The 12,449-nt window shown below is 43.4% G+C and overlaps 1 protein-coding gene across 4 annotated transcripts in view; it reads left to right on the top strand.

The window, feature by feature from the left end:
* NMNAT2 (nicotinamide nucleotide adenylyltransferase 2) overlaps positions 1–12,449 on the top strand; it is a 72,772-nt gene that overhangs the window by 39,095 nt on the left and 21,228 nt on the right. For all 4 annotated transcript variants that reach the window (XM_083743986.1, XM_083743989.1, XM_083743988.1 and 1 more), the window contains 2 exons: positions 5,091–5,179; positions 6,534–6,601. In XM_083743986.1, the coding sequence (XP_083600112.1) occupies positions 5,091–5,179; positions 6,534–6,601 (157 nt within the window). The remainder of the gene's footprint in view (positions 1–5,090; positions 5,180–6,533; positions 6,602–12,449) is intronic.

Raw genomic sequence — 12,449 nt, 5'->3', positions numbered from 1 at the left:
CAAACCCATGTTTGCTAAGGTCAGGGCTTTTTTCAGGGGGAACTCACCAGAACTCACTTCTGGCACCTCTCAGGTGGGTGCCATTGGCATTCTAAGAGAAAGAGGGAGGTGTTCATGGTGAGTTCTGGCACCTCTTTTTCTAGTAAGAGAGCACTGGCTAAGGTTACAAAGATGTGGGGGCAGAGTGGGCTTATGTTGGGGGCAATTGGGAGTAGGGAAAAAGAGTGCTTAATCCTTCCTACCCCCCCTTTCTCTCCCCTACAAATTCTTGTTTTCTCTTCAGTCCAACTAAAAATAAAAATAAAAGCCCTCATAATTTTTTGTCAGGATTTCATGGTAAATTTAACTGGATAGACCCATTTTTGTATCCAATTTTGCTTAATAGACACATCCTTGAAAGCAGATCCCCCAAATCTAATGGATTATAAAAAATTCCAATATATGCAGTTTACAGTATTTTTCACCCTAAAGTCCCAAGATGGGTTACAACATTAAAATGTTACAAACAGTTTGAAACAACTTACAACTTGTATGCACATCTTGATATAAATGTTCATATACATATTTGTGTATGTTTGTGCACACATAACTCTGTACTGTGAAAATTTAGAGAAGCAGGAACTTTGGAAAAATAGCTGCCTTTCAGTTTGCATGTTGTTTTCAGAAGTGCAAATAAGGTAATGTAATTGCTCCTCCATCGTTACCTCCCACCCCAGACCCAATATTATATTGGAATTACCTGCCTTCCTTGTAATGTGTATAGTTTCTCCCTTTATGATTATAGATAGTTCCACAACCCGTGAGCTCAACGAGCTTTAGTGGGGCCTGCAAACAGATAATTATTTGATGCTGCCTCCGAACCTCTTGGCTGCTGTCTCTGCAAATTAAGAATGTCAGTGCTGTTGGGGTGGGACCCTTGGCCACTCATTCTTGGCACCTCCAAAAAGGCACTTGATCTTGCCACTCTCTAAAACTAGCCTGCCTTATGAGTTGTAGTCAGACACTGTTGTGCTGTGTTATGCATTACAGTGAGCACTTCCTAGCTGCAGGCCGCTGAATGTCCATCTGGACAAGGGGTCAGCAATCTCAGGCCCGTGGGCCACAAGCAGCCCACAGGGTTCGTTTAACTGACACCCGAGCCGAGCCGCCTGCTCGGTGAGTCCCCGCATGCTGCACTAAACCGGTGAAGCAGCGCAGCGCGGGGACTCGCTTCTGCAGCACCGGGCATTGCATCTGTGCAGACATTGGAAATTGTGGGCGCGTGCGCGATCCGGCCCACGGAGGAATCTCCACTGGAGTGAACCAGCCCAGGCCAGGTAAACCTTGCCGACCCCTGATCTGGACAAAGGACAAAGTGGGTAGAATTTAGCGTCATGCTGTTCTGGTTGTTCCATCTGCACAAGCATTGCAGCTTGGCAGATGGATTGACCCCCCCCCCCCATCCACCCTGACTTCTCCTCTAAGCCCAAAGGTGGGGGTGGGAAGGTGGGGCAAGCCCTGTTGTGCAAGCAGAGGTCCTTGTGCAGGGCTTCTGCTTAGGGGGCTGGTTAGGTGAACCCTTCCCCTCCAACATGTCTGAGATGAAAATTGGGGTGCACATCTTTTGGTGCCACGCTGCTGCGTGAGCCAGCAGGCTGGTGGGTGAAGCACTGATGGGAGCCGTGACATTCCCCCCCTGGAGGTCAGAGGCGAGGGAGAGAGGGAAGGAAACGCCCCCCAGGACTCTTGCTCCTGGTAGCCACCGCATGGCGAGGTGCCGGGGGGCTAGTAGCTACTTGAGGCACGGCTGCGCCTGGGAATTGTAGTTTCTCCCTAGCTACTCACTTACTGAGGGAGGAGGAGGGTGAAATTTTCCCTGCCCCACCCCGCCTCCTCTTTCCATTGCTTGGGGTCAAGGGGAGGCTGGTGGGAGTGAGCAGGTGGGGGGCGTGTGGGGCAGGGGAAGCCCAGAGCCTGCCTCCTTGGCCTCCCTCCCTTCTGGCATCAGCAGGGGCACTGTCATGGCGGCCACGGCAGCCCAGCCAGCTTCACACTCAGGAGCCACAGCAAGCCCAGCGCTGGCTGCAAGGGCCAGCGCCGCCTCCTGCCCTCCCTGAGCCCGGTGGTGGTGCTGTTGCTGCTGGAGGGGGGTCAAATCAGAAGCTGGGGTGTCTTCTGTAATTCCAGAACCACCCCAGGAAAATCGGGACACTTGAAGGGTATGAGTGAACCCCACCCAGAGACCGTAAGGCCTAGTTAACTATCTTTCCCTGCCACCCATTTGCAAGCGTTTAATCACCAAGAATCAGGGCCAGCCTGAGAAAGTTTGCTGCCTGAGGTGTGGGATGAGAGGACAAGCAGCCCCCATTCCCGGTATAGAAGCTGACCGGACTGACAGTTGAATCGTACTTTGCCAGCTGTGATGAGATGGCCTCTGCCCCTGCACCTGAATGGAGACCCTTTAAGAACACACAAGTTTTGCCCCAAGGCTTTGCCACTGATTCCCATCCTCGCCCACCCCCTGCCTGAGCCAGTTGCCTCACTCTGCCTAACGGAAAGGTCCGCCTTGCTACTGCCTGCTTTAGCCACCAGTTGTGAGATTTGGCTGTTAGTTATTGTGACAGGGTAAAAGAAAGGAGTCCTTTTTTTCAGAATCTCTAATCCCAGGATGTTTAAGATATGAAGTTAAGAACAGCTGTGGGACAATTGCAGGTGTTTTTTGCTAACCCCCAGAGTGCAGAGGGTGGTTTCTCTCTTCTCTTTCTATTTGTGGAACTATATTAACTGGGAGGCCAATGACAGCCAGAATTAAGAGCAGAGATCCAACTTTGTGTGAAGGTTTTGACACGGGAACGCACAAAGCTACAACACTGAGATCTAAGGCTGACAGTCTGACTGGCTTGCAGTGCCTGTACTGGAGTTTTGGCAAGGACAGCCGGGATAAAATTAAGGCAGAGTGACGTCCTGAGCTTTCTGAATTCAAAAGCTTTAGAAGATTTAACGTACAACCCTTTTGTTATGTACTAGGCAGCATTTTTGTTTGACTGAATTCCAAGTTCTCTCTGTCACAGAGTCTCTCATCAGAAATGTACCATGTTTGGGTTTGTTGATTTGTTTTTTTGCTGTAGTTTCAAGGCCTCAGCCATTATCCAGATACTGTAGTCTTCCTTTGAAATAGCTTGCATGCAGATGCTAAAAATACTGACTGCTTATCTAGTGCTTTGCTCTTCAAAGCACTTTGCATACACTGTCTCAATCATCCTTACAATAACCCTGCAAGGTAGGTCTGTCCTATCATCTGTAGATTGCAAGGCGGAGGCTAGGAGGGAGCTGTTGATGTAAGGTGACCTAGGAAGGGGAAGGCGAAGGAAGATTTGGACTGGTGATTTCCCAGTCACTCTCTTAGCTACTGGTTTGTTTGTTTGTTTAGATTAGGGCCATCACCTGATCAAATAAAACATTTTTATTAAAAAAAGATCTGCCCAATTTAATCAAGGGCAGTGTTTTGTTGTTGAAGATTTTTTAATTAAACTGCTTTGAGGTTTATTCATTTTTTACTATCAAGCGGTATATAACTTTTATGAAAAAGATGAATAACATTGATTAACCAATTAATCAACTAACCAGTTAATCAACTGAAGAATCCTTTTGACTCCCGTGAAGATTCCCCTGGCTTTCCCCTGCAGCATCAGTTGTTCTTGTCCTTTTGGTTTGAAAATTACCATCATATATTGCTGCTTCTTGAATATTTGCAAACCGAAGTGTATCATGCAGGTTTGTCCCATCATAGTTGTGATGCCTGGCCTATATTTGCTACTAAGCAAACTGTGTCAGTAGGATAAGGCTTTGTGGTTTTGTTTTGTTTTAAAGTGTGCAGACGTTCCTTTAATGTGATAATTGAGTCAACAGATGAATGCAAAGGAATGTCTGGCATGATTTTGCCAACTGGACAATACATCACCCAGTTGCTATTTAATTTATATATAACATACATTTAAATTAAAACTGATGTTTTAATGTATTTTTAATCTTTTGGTGGAAGCTGCTCAGAGTGGCTGGGGAAACCCAGCCAGTTGGGTGGGGTATAAATAAATAATAATAATTGTTGTTATTATTTATTTATTGATTGATTGATTGATTTGCAAAGTTGGTAGAAATGCTGTACTCCCTGAAGGCGTAGGGCTAGATATAATCACAGGGTACTTAGGGATTCAGGATTGTTAGTCATACTGCAACAGAGAGAGAGATGGGGAAAAGGGCCACTCCATCAACTTAAATATGCTATTAATTTTGTGATTGGACACTTAACTTGGCAAGTCTGTGTTTGAGGAAGAAGCACATAAACTGCTTTTGGGAAACCAAATAATTTTATTTTTACCCTTTGAAAATGTTAGGTAATGTGAAATAATAATAATTAATAATAGCAACAACAATTGCAAGTACTTGGCAATCTTTTAAAAATATTTGTATGCAATTTTACACACCTTTTACTTACCAAGCAAAACTAAATTTTATTAATTTAATCACAATATTTTTTGAATTCCAAAGTCATGTTTCAAATTCCAAAAATGAGGAGTTGTAAGTTTAAAAATTCAACATGCCTGCCATTGCAATGGGCACAATGACTTTAGAGCTACCAATATTGCCTTGCTTAATTGGGGAAATTAACAATAAAACAATGAACAGGGTGGTGGGTGATACAATGACTACTGCAGTCGATGCAACATAATATCACTAAGGCAACTATCTGTAAACAAATAGGAAATGTCCATAAAAATGGCAAAAGTACTTTTTTTTTCAAAATAGGTTTTATCTTAAACAACTGCAAACACAGTAAATAAAGAGTTTCCTCGATTTAAATAATTTATCTTACAGAGATAAAGATGGGCAGAGAGATTCCTCAAGGCTGCATGCAGGTGGGTCCTAGGGAACAAGGCAGAATTCATTGATGGCTTTTGTACAGATTTTGAGATCCATTGTTTTTGAAAAGCGTTGCAGTCCTCTGTGCACACATATTAGGACTGGTTAGGTCTGCTTTTTCATATCTGGTGAAAAGAATTTAAATACTCTTTTGTTTCTTTCTCCCCCTGCCGCCCTTTCCTTTCTACTAGAAAGAGCCCGGGATTATCTGCACAAGACAGGAAGGTTCATTGTCATTGGTGGAATTGTCTCACCTGTACATGACTCCTACGGGAAGCAGGTGGGTCAGCCCTTTTATTCTTTCCAATGTTTGTGATGCTGCCAATATAATATCCATTCATGATGAATGCGAGTGGCACCCAGAAGCAGTTCCTAAGGTTTCTAGCTGAATAGGTGCCACTTTTTTCCTTTTACAATGGTGGTAAAACATGCAGAAATTCTCAAGAGGTGCAACACTTTTTGTCACGGAGATGCAGCTGTGAAATGCTGTACCTGCTGAACATCGGCCTGTCATGAGGCTGTTAAAGGTACAGATTCCCTGTGAGGTAAAATAGGGCTGTCCTTGTGCAGAAGTGATGTTGTGATAAGGCTATGAACAGAGTGGGAAAGAGCCGATCACAGCTGATTCTAGAACCCTCTAGAGTGAGACAGAGTGAAGGCGGCAGCTTTATGGACCAGATAATCCTGTTATCAATTGCTCATGTGCATTTTTGTTTGTTTTATGGCCATCCTTTAAAGCAGAATTTGGCACACTACCATATTAGTATGCAGGATTCATACAAACACCCTGCAGTAGCCCTAGCTACACCATAGGAAAATGTATAAGTAGTGACTCAGTATAAGGCAACTTCATATTTTTGAGATATAGTTCATTGCTAAATTTAAATGTAGCTACAGATGGGGCTCGTCAACCTGGGAAGGTAGCCCATCTAGGAGAAGGAAAACTCTGATCCTAAACCTCTGTGCCTATACTCATTCATGAGAAAGTCTTTCAGAGTAAACCCTGAGGAAAAATCTGTACCTGCTGCCTTGAGGAACATCTTCAGGAGAAGAAAAGGCTAAGGTGTAGCCCCTACACAAATCCAGAGTGGAGTCTCTAAGATGGTTGGATGGTGTCCTGTACACCTCCTTCAAGCAATTCCTGCAGCCAGGCTCTGCTCTGTATTGCTCTGGTTTCCTTTGGACCACATCAGCGAGTCTGAGTGGGGGACGGGTCTTGTTGGCTGGGCAGTCCAGGACCTCCATACACAAAGCCCAGACTTGCGCCCTGGTGAGGAGGCAAAAACGCAGGAGGCAGCAGCTTTAAGTTGCCAGTCTCTGGCCACAGCAGGCACTGTGATTTTCCAGCAGTTTGACTTCACCCTTGGAGGTGCACTCCATTGTCTCTCAAGACAGACAGATACCACCAAAGTAATACCCTACAGAAGATCTAGGAGCTGTTTGTGTGGAATAATTCTGTGAAGTAGGTCTGCCTATGAATTGGTGACCAATTATGACTAATGGGGACTTAATGGCTAATCCAGGTTTCCCCATTCCAACTCTTACCCATTAACGCTGCAATGGCTTCCAGGCCCAAGTCTAGTGCTGTGGAATCTCCTCCATTTCTTCTGCTGACAACCTTATGTTCTTTACAGGGTCTGGTCTCCAGCCGACATCGCCTGACAATGTGCCAGCTGGCTGTTCAGTCCTCTGACTGGATAAGGTATGATAGGGTACCGCATAAAGCATGCTATCTGCAATGTCTGAGTGGTTGGAGCACAGGAACATGTTCCCTCCATGATCTAACATCCAGGTCTTTCTGACTTAGCACTACATTTCCTCCTAATGGAAGCAGAAACATGCAGACAGGCATGCAAGCAGCGACTTCAGATGCAACTAACAATGAGGGGTCAACTTTATTCAGAGAAGTATACTGTGCAAGAGGCAGTGCCCATGTCACCATCACTAAGTTTCTGGCCTGAGCTTATAATTCATTAGAGCATGTGAATCAGCTTTTACACCACAATTTAAAATTATACACACAAACATGCAGGAAAGACGTTTCTCAGCAATGTACTGAGCAAGCCTCATTGGTGTTCAGAAGTAACTGTGAAGCTAATTGGACCCATCCTTTCAGAGTACAGGAAATGTTTTTTTACATCTTCTTCAACCAGGAGTGAGAGGCAACTGCCCTGAACACAGTTATTAGGGAGAAATCCTCACTGAACATAGTGGGGCTTACTTCTGAAAAACCATGCATAGGCTTGCTCTGTAAACAAGGCTTGACATATTAAGGGCTCATCCAGACTTCCTTTAGTGCTGTGTTTCTAGGCACAGGACCATGCTTCAAACCTGAATTTCTGTTTGTTCCAATGCAGTGTTAAAGAGCAGGTTTTCATGGGGATAGCACCAGGGCAAAAGGTAAGGGTCGATGAGCCCTAACTTGAGGATGTAATGAAAGAGTACTGAATTCCTTAACTACCTGAAATATTTGTCTTAGAAGAACCTTCAGGTTTCATGTTACCTTTTCTCAAATATATGTTTGATTTGTACATGAGCTAAGGAAAGTGGCAACGTAAGCCTGCCTGAGTATTATGATAATTAACAGAAGCCCTTCTGCCCACCCCTTAAATTCGTGCCTCAGTAGGGGCAACAGAGAGGTCATTTTCCCAGTGGTGGCAGCACCCAAGTTCTGGAACTTGCAGCCTAGAGAGGTCTGCCTCACTTCTTCCTTGGCAGGTCTTCTGCTGAAGTGTAAAGACCTTTCGTTTTAGGAATCCTTCTGTTCTTCCTGCCTACATTGAGATCTGCTTGGTTGCTTTTCACCAATGTTCTAAATTGTTTTATCTGCTGGTATTCTCCTGTTTTAACATTTGCCATTTGTATTATTGTTGTATTTGTATATTCCTTTCTCAGCTGCTTTGAGCTCTTTAGGAAAAGGGATATAAAGGTTTTCAGTAAAATAACACCTTAAAGAACAGCTAGAACTACAGTAACTCTTTAGCAGGCAGTTTTCTCATTAATAGATTTACCCAGAGAGTAAATCTTTGTGTAACAGATGATCTCAATTCACCATTCTGCAAGCATTTTCTGGCAGGCAAATCAAAAACTTTTGGCTTTAGGTTAGACTTGGGATGGCCAGAGCAAGAGACCACAGATTTATAAGGATCAAATAGAATATGAAGATATACATTCAGATCCATGTTCCTACATCAAGGCCAGCAGGGGAGACTAAGCATCTGTAGCTGTTGGCAAACACTTATTAGCTTGTATGGAAAACACAATTGCCACTCATTTTTTTATTTTCTTGCCTAAAAACATACACACAAAAGTAAAAATTAACATAAAAGATAAAATAATAACAGAAGAAGAAACAAAAACATATATACAAATTCCCCCTGTGGCTTCCCTCCCCCAGAGATCAACATTCTTTATTTTTTACAGTCTTTTTAATATTGACTCTTTCATATCTTACCCCTGATATTCCTAAAATATTAAGTCTATCTATTTCAGCTTTACATACTTAATCTATGCATATTAGCATGTTATCTTTAGACCAGTGTTTTTTCATATAGTCTTCAAAACATTGCCATTCACTCCTTAGTTTCTGATTTGTCTGGTGTCTTATGGCAGCTGTTAACTTTCCCAGTTCTATATAATCACATAATTTAGCCAATCTTCTTTTGTGGGATAGTACCTCCTTTCCAATTTATTGCCAGTACAGTGGAACCTGAGTTTAATGCAGGTGGTCTGCAGCATGTCTGTAGATTTGTGGCTGAAGGGAGATAGCACATCCACTGTATTTAATTTCTATGTTGATATTTTAATTGCATTTTTAGTGCTTTTATTTATTTTATTCTATATTTTTAGTGCTTATATTTATTTAATTTTATTTTATTCTAAATTCTATATAATTCAAGTTGTGATGCAATAAAATACAATATATAAAAAGAGGGGGGAATACAATTAAGAATCATACAACATCTGGCACAGCACACGACAATTGCGCAGCAGGCAGAAAAACCATTAAGTGGTCCATCGAGACCCCCAAAGATTCTCAAGTGGTTTGTGGTGAAATGCTTTTGGGAACCACTCACCTCTAAGCTCTCCAGGAACTGGAGCAGCCCATCTAGTAAAGGTCAATTCAGATTAAGCCCACTAAATGTTGAACCACTAGCTCCGTGGTGGGCAAGCTATGGCCTTGTAAATGCTGCTGGATTCAAACTCCCAGAAGCTCTGGCAAGCGTGGGCAGTGCTGAGGGAGGACAAGATTCGCAGTCTTGCAACTTCCAGGCAGGTTTTTCATCCCTGCACTATCTAAGCCAGTAAGGACCAAATTTCCCTGGGGTAGTCCAGTTCCTTCAGGAGCATTTACAGATAATTAAGTGCTTTCTTTATACAGTGGTACCTTGGGTTAAGAAATTAATTTGTTCCGGAGGTCCGTTCCACTTTAGCTAATGGGGCCTCCCGCTGCCACCGCACCGATACTACACAATTTCTGTTCTCATCCTGAAGCAAAGTTCTTAACCCGAGGTACTATTTCTGGGTTAGCGGAGTCTGTAACCTGAAGGGTCTGTAACCCGAGGTACCACTGTATTTCACTCTTCTTTAATTTTACATTGTTAAGACAATCTAGTGCTGCATTTCCCACCTCGTGGCTCATCCAGTGCTCCTCACCACCATGACTGTTAAGTTGTGGGCGAACATATCAGACGACACAGCGATTCTTCAAACAGCTCTTGTTTATTCTGAGGCCAGAACAGAACTGAACTGAAGAGCTCAGTCAGCCTGCTTATATAGGGCTCCAGAACAGCGTAACTGTTGCAACTTTCTAAAACTATCCAATCACTGAACGTCACTTTCGATCCTTCATTTCATAACTATCTACAGTATCCCCCTGCTGGCCCAGGGTGAGAACTTCAGTACATAACAATGACCTGCTCGGTGCTTTGCATCCCCATCTCCTGTGTTGCCGTTCTTGGTAGGTAGCAAAGCTAGGACATCTATTGAGTCCTTGGCAGTCTGTGATCTATGACTGGTCAGTAGCAGAGTTTGGCTTGTTTAGTTGCAATTTCTGCAAACCTAACCCAGTTGCTTTATTATGCAGTAATGAAAGTGCCCCAGTACCTCATCTGGGGTGAGTTAACCTGGGCTAACCTCTTTTCCAGCCCTTCTGTTACCTACTCTGATAGCCTACTCTGCATGAATGAATCCTTACAGTATTATTAGTGAGAGTGTCTTAATTAGCAAGTTCACAACTCTGAAAACCTCAGGTGGAGAGTATAAGAAAAGAGAGTTCAGCTGCTAAGAAAATGTTTGAGAAACAGCCCAGTTTAGTAGCTCATTAAGTTTTCAATTAGGACCTTTATGCTGCTGGCTCAGCCTATGAGATTTTGATGCCTTCCTTCCTTTCCAATCTGAGCTGGATGTAGAGGATCTTAGGAATTTTGACATTATTTTGCAATGTTCTCCCACATCCTGAAGAAGCCCAGGCCCTGAGATATGTCAGTGAGGAAACATCCTGGGTTTCAGTTAGAGTGGGGCTGGAACTGGCGTTTTGCCACTTTAGGGGGCTGCTGCAACTGCCTTTTAGGATCAAGCTAAATGAGATGCTTGTGCCCGTATGTTTTCCACTGTGGGACAAACAGCAGGTTTGGGGGTAGGATTGAGTTTCATGGAGATGATATAGGAGGAAAGGGTTAAACTCTCCTCCTGTAATGTTGCCTCCTCCTCATTACAATTTCTCTCCTGCTTCAAACCAGGGGTTACAATAAATACATATTTGGTATTGGGAAGGGAGGGTATAAGAGAGGAAGGCTGTTGTTGGAGGAAGAAGAAAATGTAAAATGAACAGGTTGGAAGAATGAAAGAAATACGGGATTTGCAAGAGAATAGGATACGAGCTACCATAATTGTGAAAGGAGCGGGAGAAGCAGTTACAGGAGATGAGTAAATGTACTTTGAGAGGCACAGGGAAATATAAAATAAAAGGTGAGGGCAGGGGGTGGCTAACTTGCGACCCTCCAGGGGCCAATGAACCTTTACCATCCTGAACCATTTAGTGACGTCCACATACTTGGCCAACCCACTGTTTGCTCCTAATTCCAGATCTTTTAAGAACAAGTTAAGCAGCACACGTCTCAGTGCTTCTCCTTGGGGGAACCCCCTTCTTACACCCCTCCAGTGGGAGAACTGACCATTCTCCTATTCTCACCTCCTTGCTTTAGCCAGTTACTGACCCATAAGAGGATATGTCTGTCTGCTTATCCCATGACTGCTATGCCTTTGGTGTGGCATTTATGGAAAGATTTTGGAAAGACGTGAGTGTAGTACCATATAAAAAGAGGATGCAAAATAGAATATTGACATTTTGGTTTCCATCTAAGATAGTGGGCATCAGCACTTTTATTTGGTCATGAATTCTGTCAGTCAGTCTTGATTGCGTGAAGTCATTGGCATTGTTGGTGCAAGTGAATTTCATTGGGTGATCCTGGGTCCTTATCAGAGAGAAATCCAAATCATAATCTCTCATAAATCATTCAGTTGCATAAACTTTTGCCATGTCCCCACTTTGCAGTTCCCCCACCCCAGACTATAAATCCCCACCTGCTTTAGCCTTTTCTTCTATGGCAAATACCCCAGTGCCATCCCTTTTCTTACCTTTCACAGGTGTAACCCAACATAGTCAGCCAGGAAGACATGATGTCCCTCCTGTCATTCCCTCTCCATTCTTCTCTTTTGCCTCTGAGTTCAGTTGGCTCCTCCCAGAGGTGGGAACATGTAGCATCTCTCTGGTGGTCTAGTTTGGGCCAAGGGCTTCCAGTCGCTGAACCCAGTTTTAGAGTATTCTTTGTGCCTTGCTATTTCATTCTGTAAGAAGCTGGCTTTGGTTGACAGATATTACTCTTGCCAAGTAGCCTGTTAGCAGAACAGTCCTGTGCAGAGTCCTTCTGCGTTCCGGCTTGCTGTCAGGTTTGCTCATCCACTGAGGAGCTGCCTTTCTGGAATGCAGTGCACCCACGGGAAGCATTTTATTGCCCCATTGGCTAATGAGCCTGGCCTGGTGATGGGCAGAACTGCAGCTACAAGCCCCAAGTCATCTCTGAGCTGCAATTAGCTGAATGGGACACTTGCACAAAAGAGTTCTATGTAATTAATGATATTAATTGCTGGGAATCCAGTAGTCCTTTTTTTGCTGCAATTAATTATTTTTAAGCCTGCATTTTGTTTTCATTAAGAACATTCTCAATATTTTGCAGATAACTCATTTTTCATGAATTTAAAAATCATGAGATAAATAGATACCATTCGTGTTGCATTTTTTATTTTTACAGGATTTGACCACTGAAAGTCCTTTTTCTGTCAGAGGGAGAGAAAAGAAGGATAGATCCACATAAATATACACTAGCAAACATTAATATATTGTTGCACGCCATCCCAATCTCTGAGCAGTCCAAGATTCCACAGTCCCCAGGGTTCGTGTTTCCTTTTGGAAAATGTGGCACAGCAGGGATTGTGGTGTCTTTATGATACATGATTTATTTACACACATACATACAACCCGAGCCTAC

Source organism: Podarcis gaigeae (assembly GCF_964106915.1).
Source record: "Podarcis gaigeae genome assembly, chromosome: 6".
NCBI classification, from domain to species: domain Eukaryota; kingdom Metazoa; phylum Chordata; class Lepidosauria; order Squamata; family Lacertidae; genus Podarcis; species Podarcis gaigeae.
This window is presented reverse-complemented; position numbering and strand designations above follow the sequence as displayed.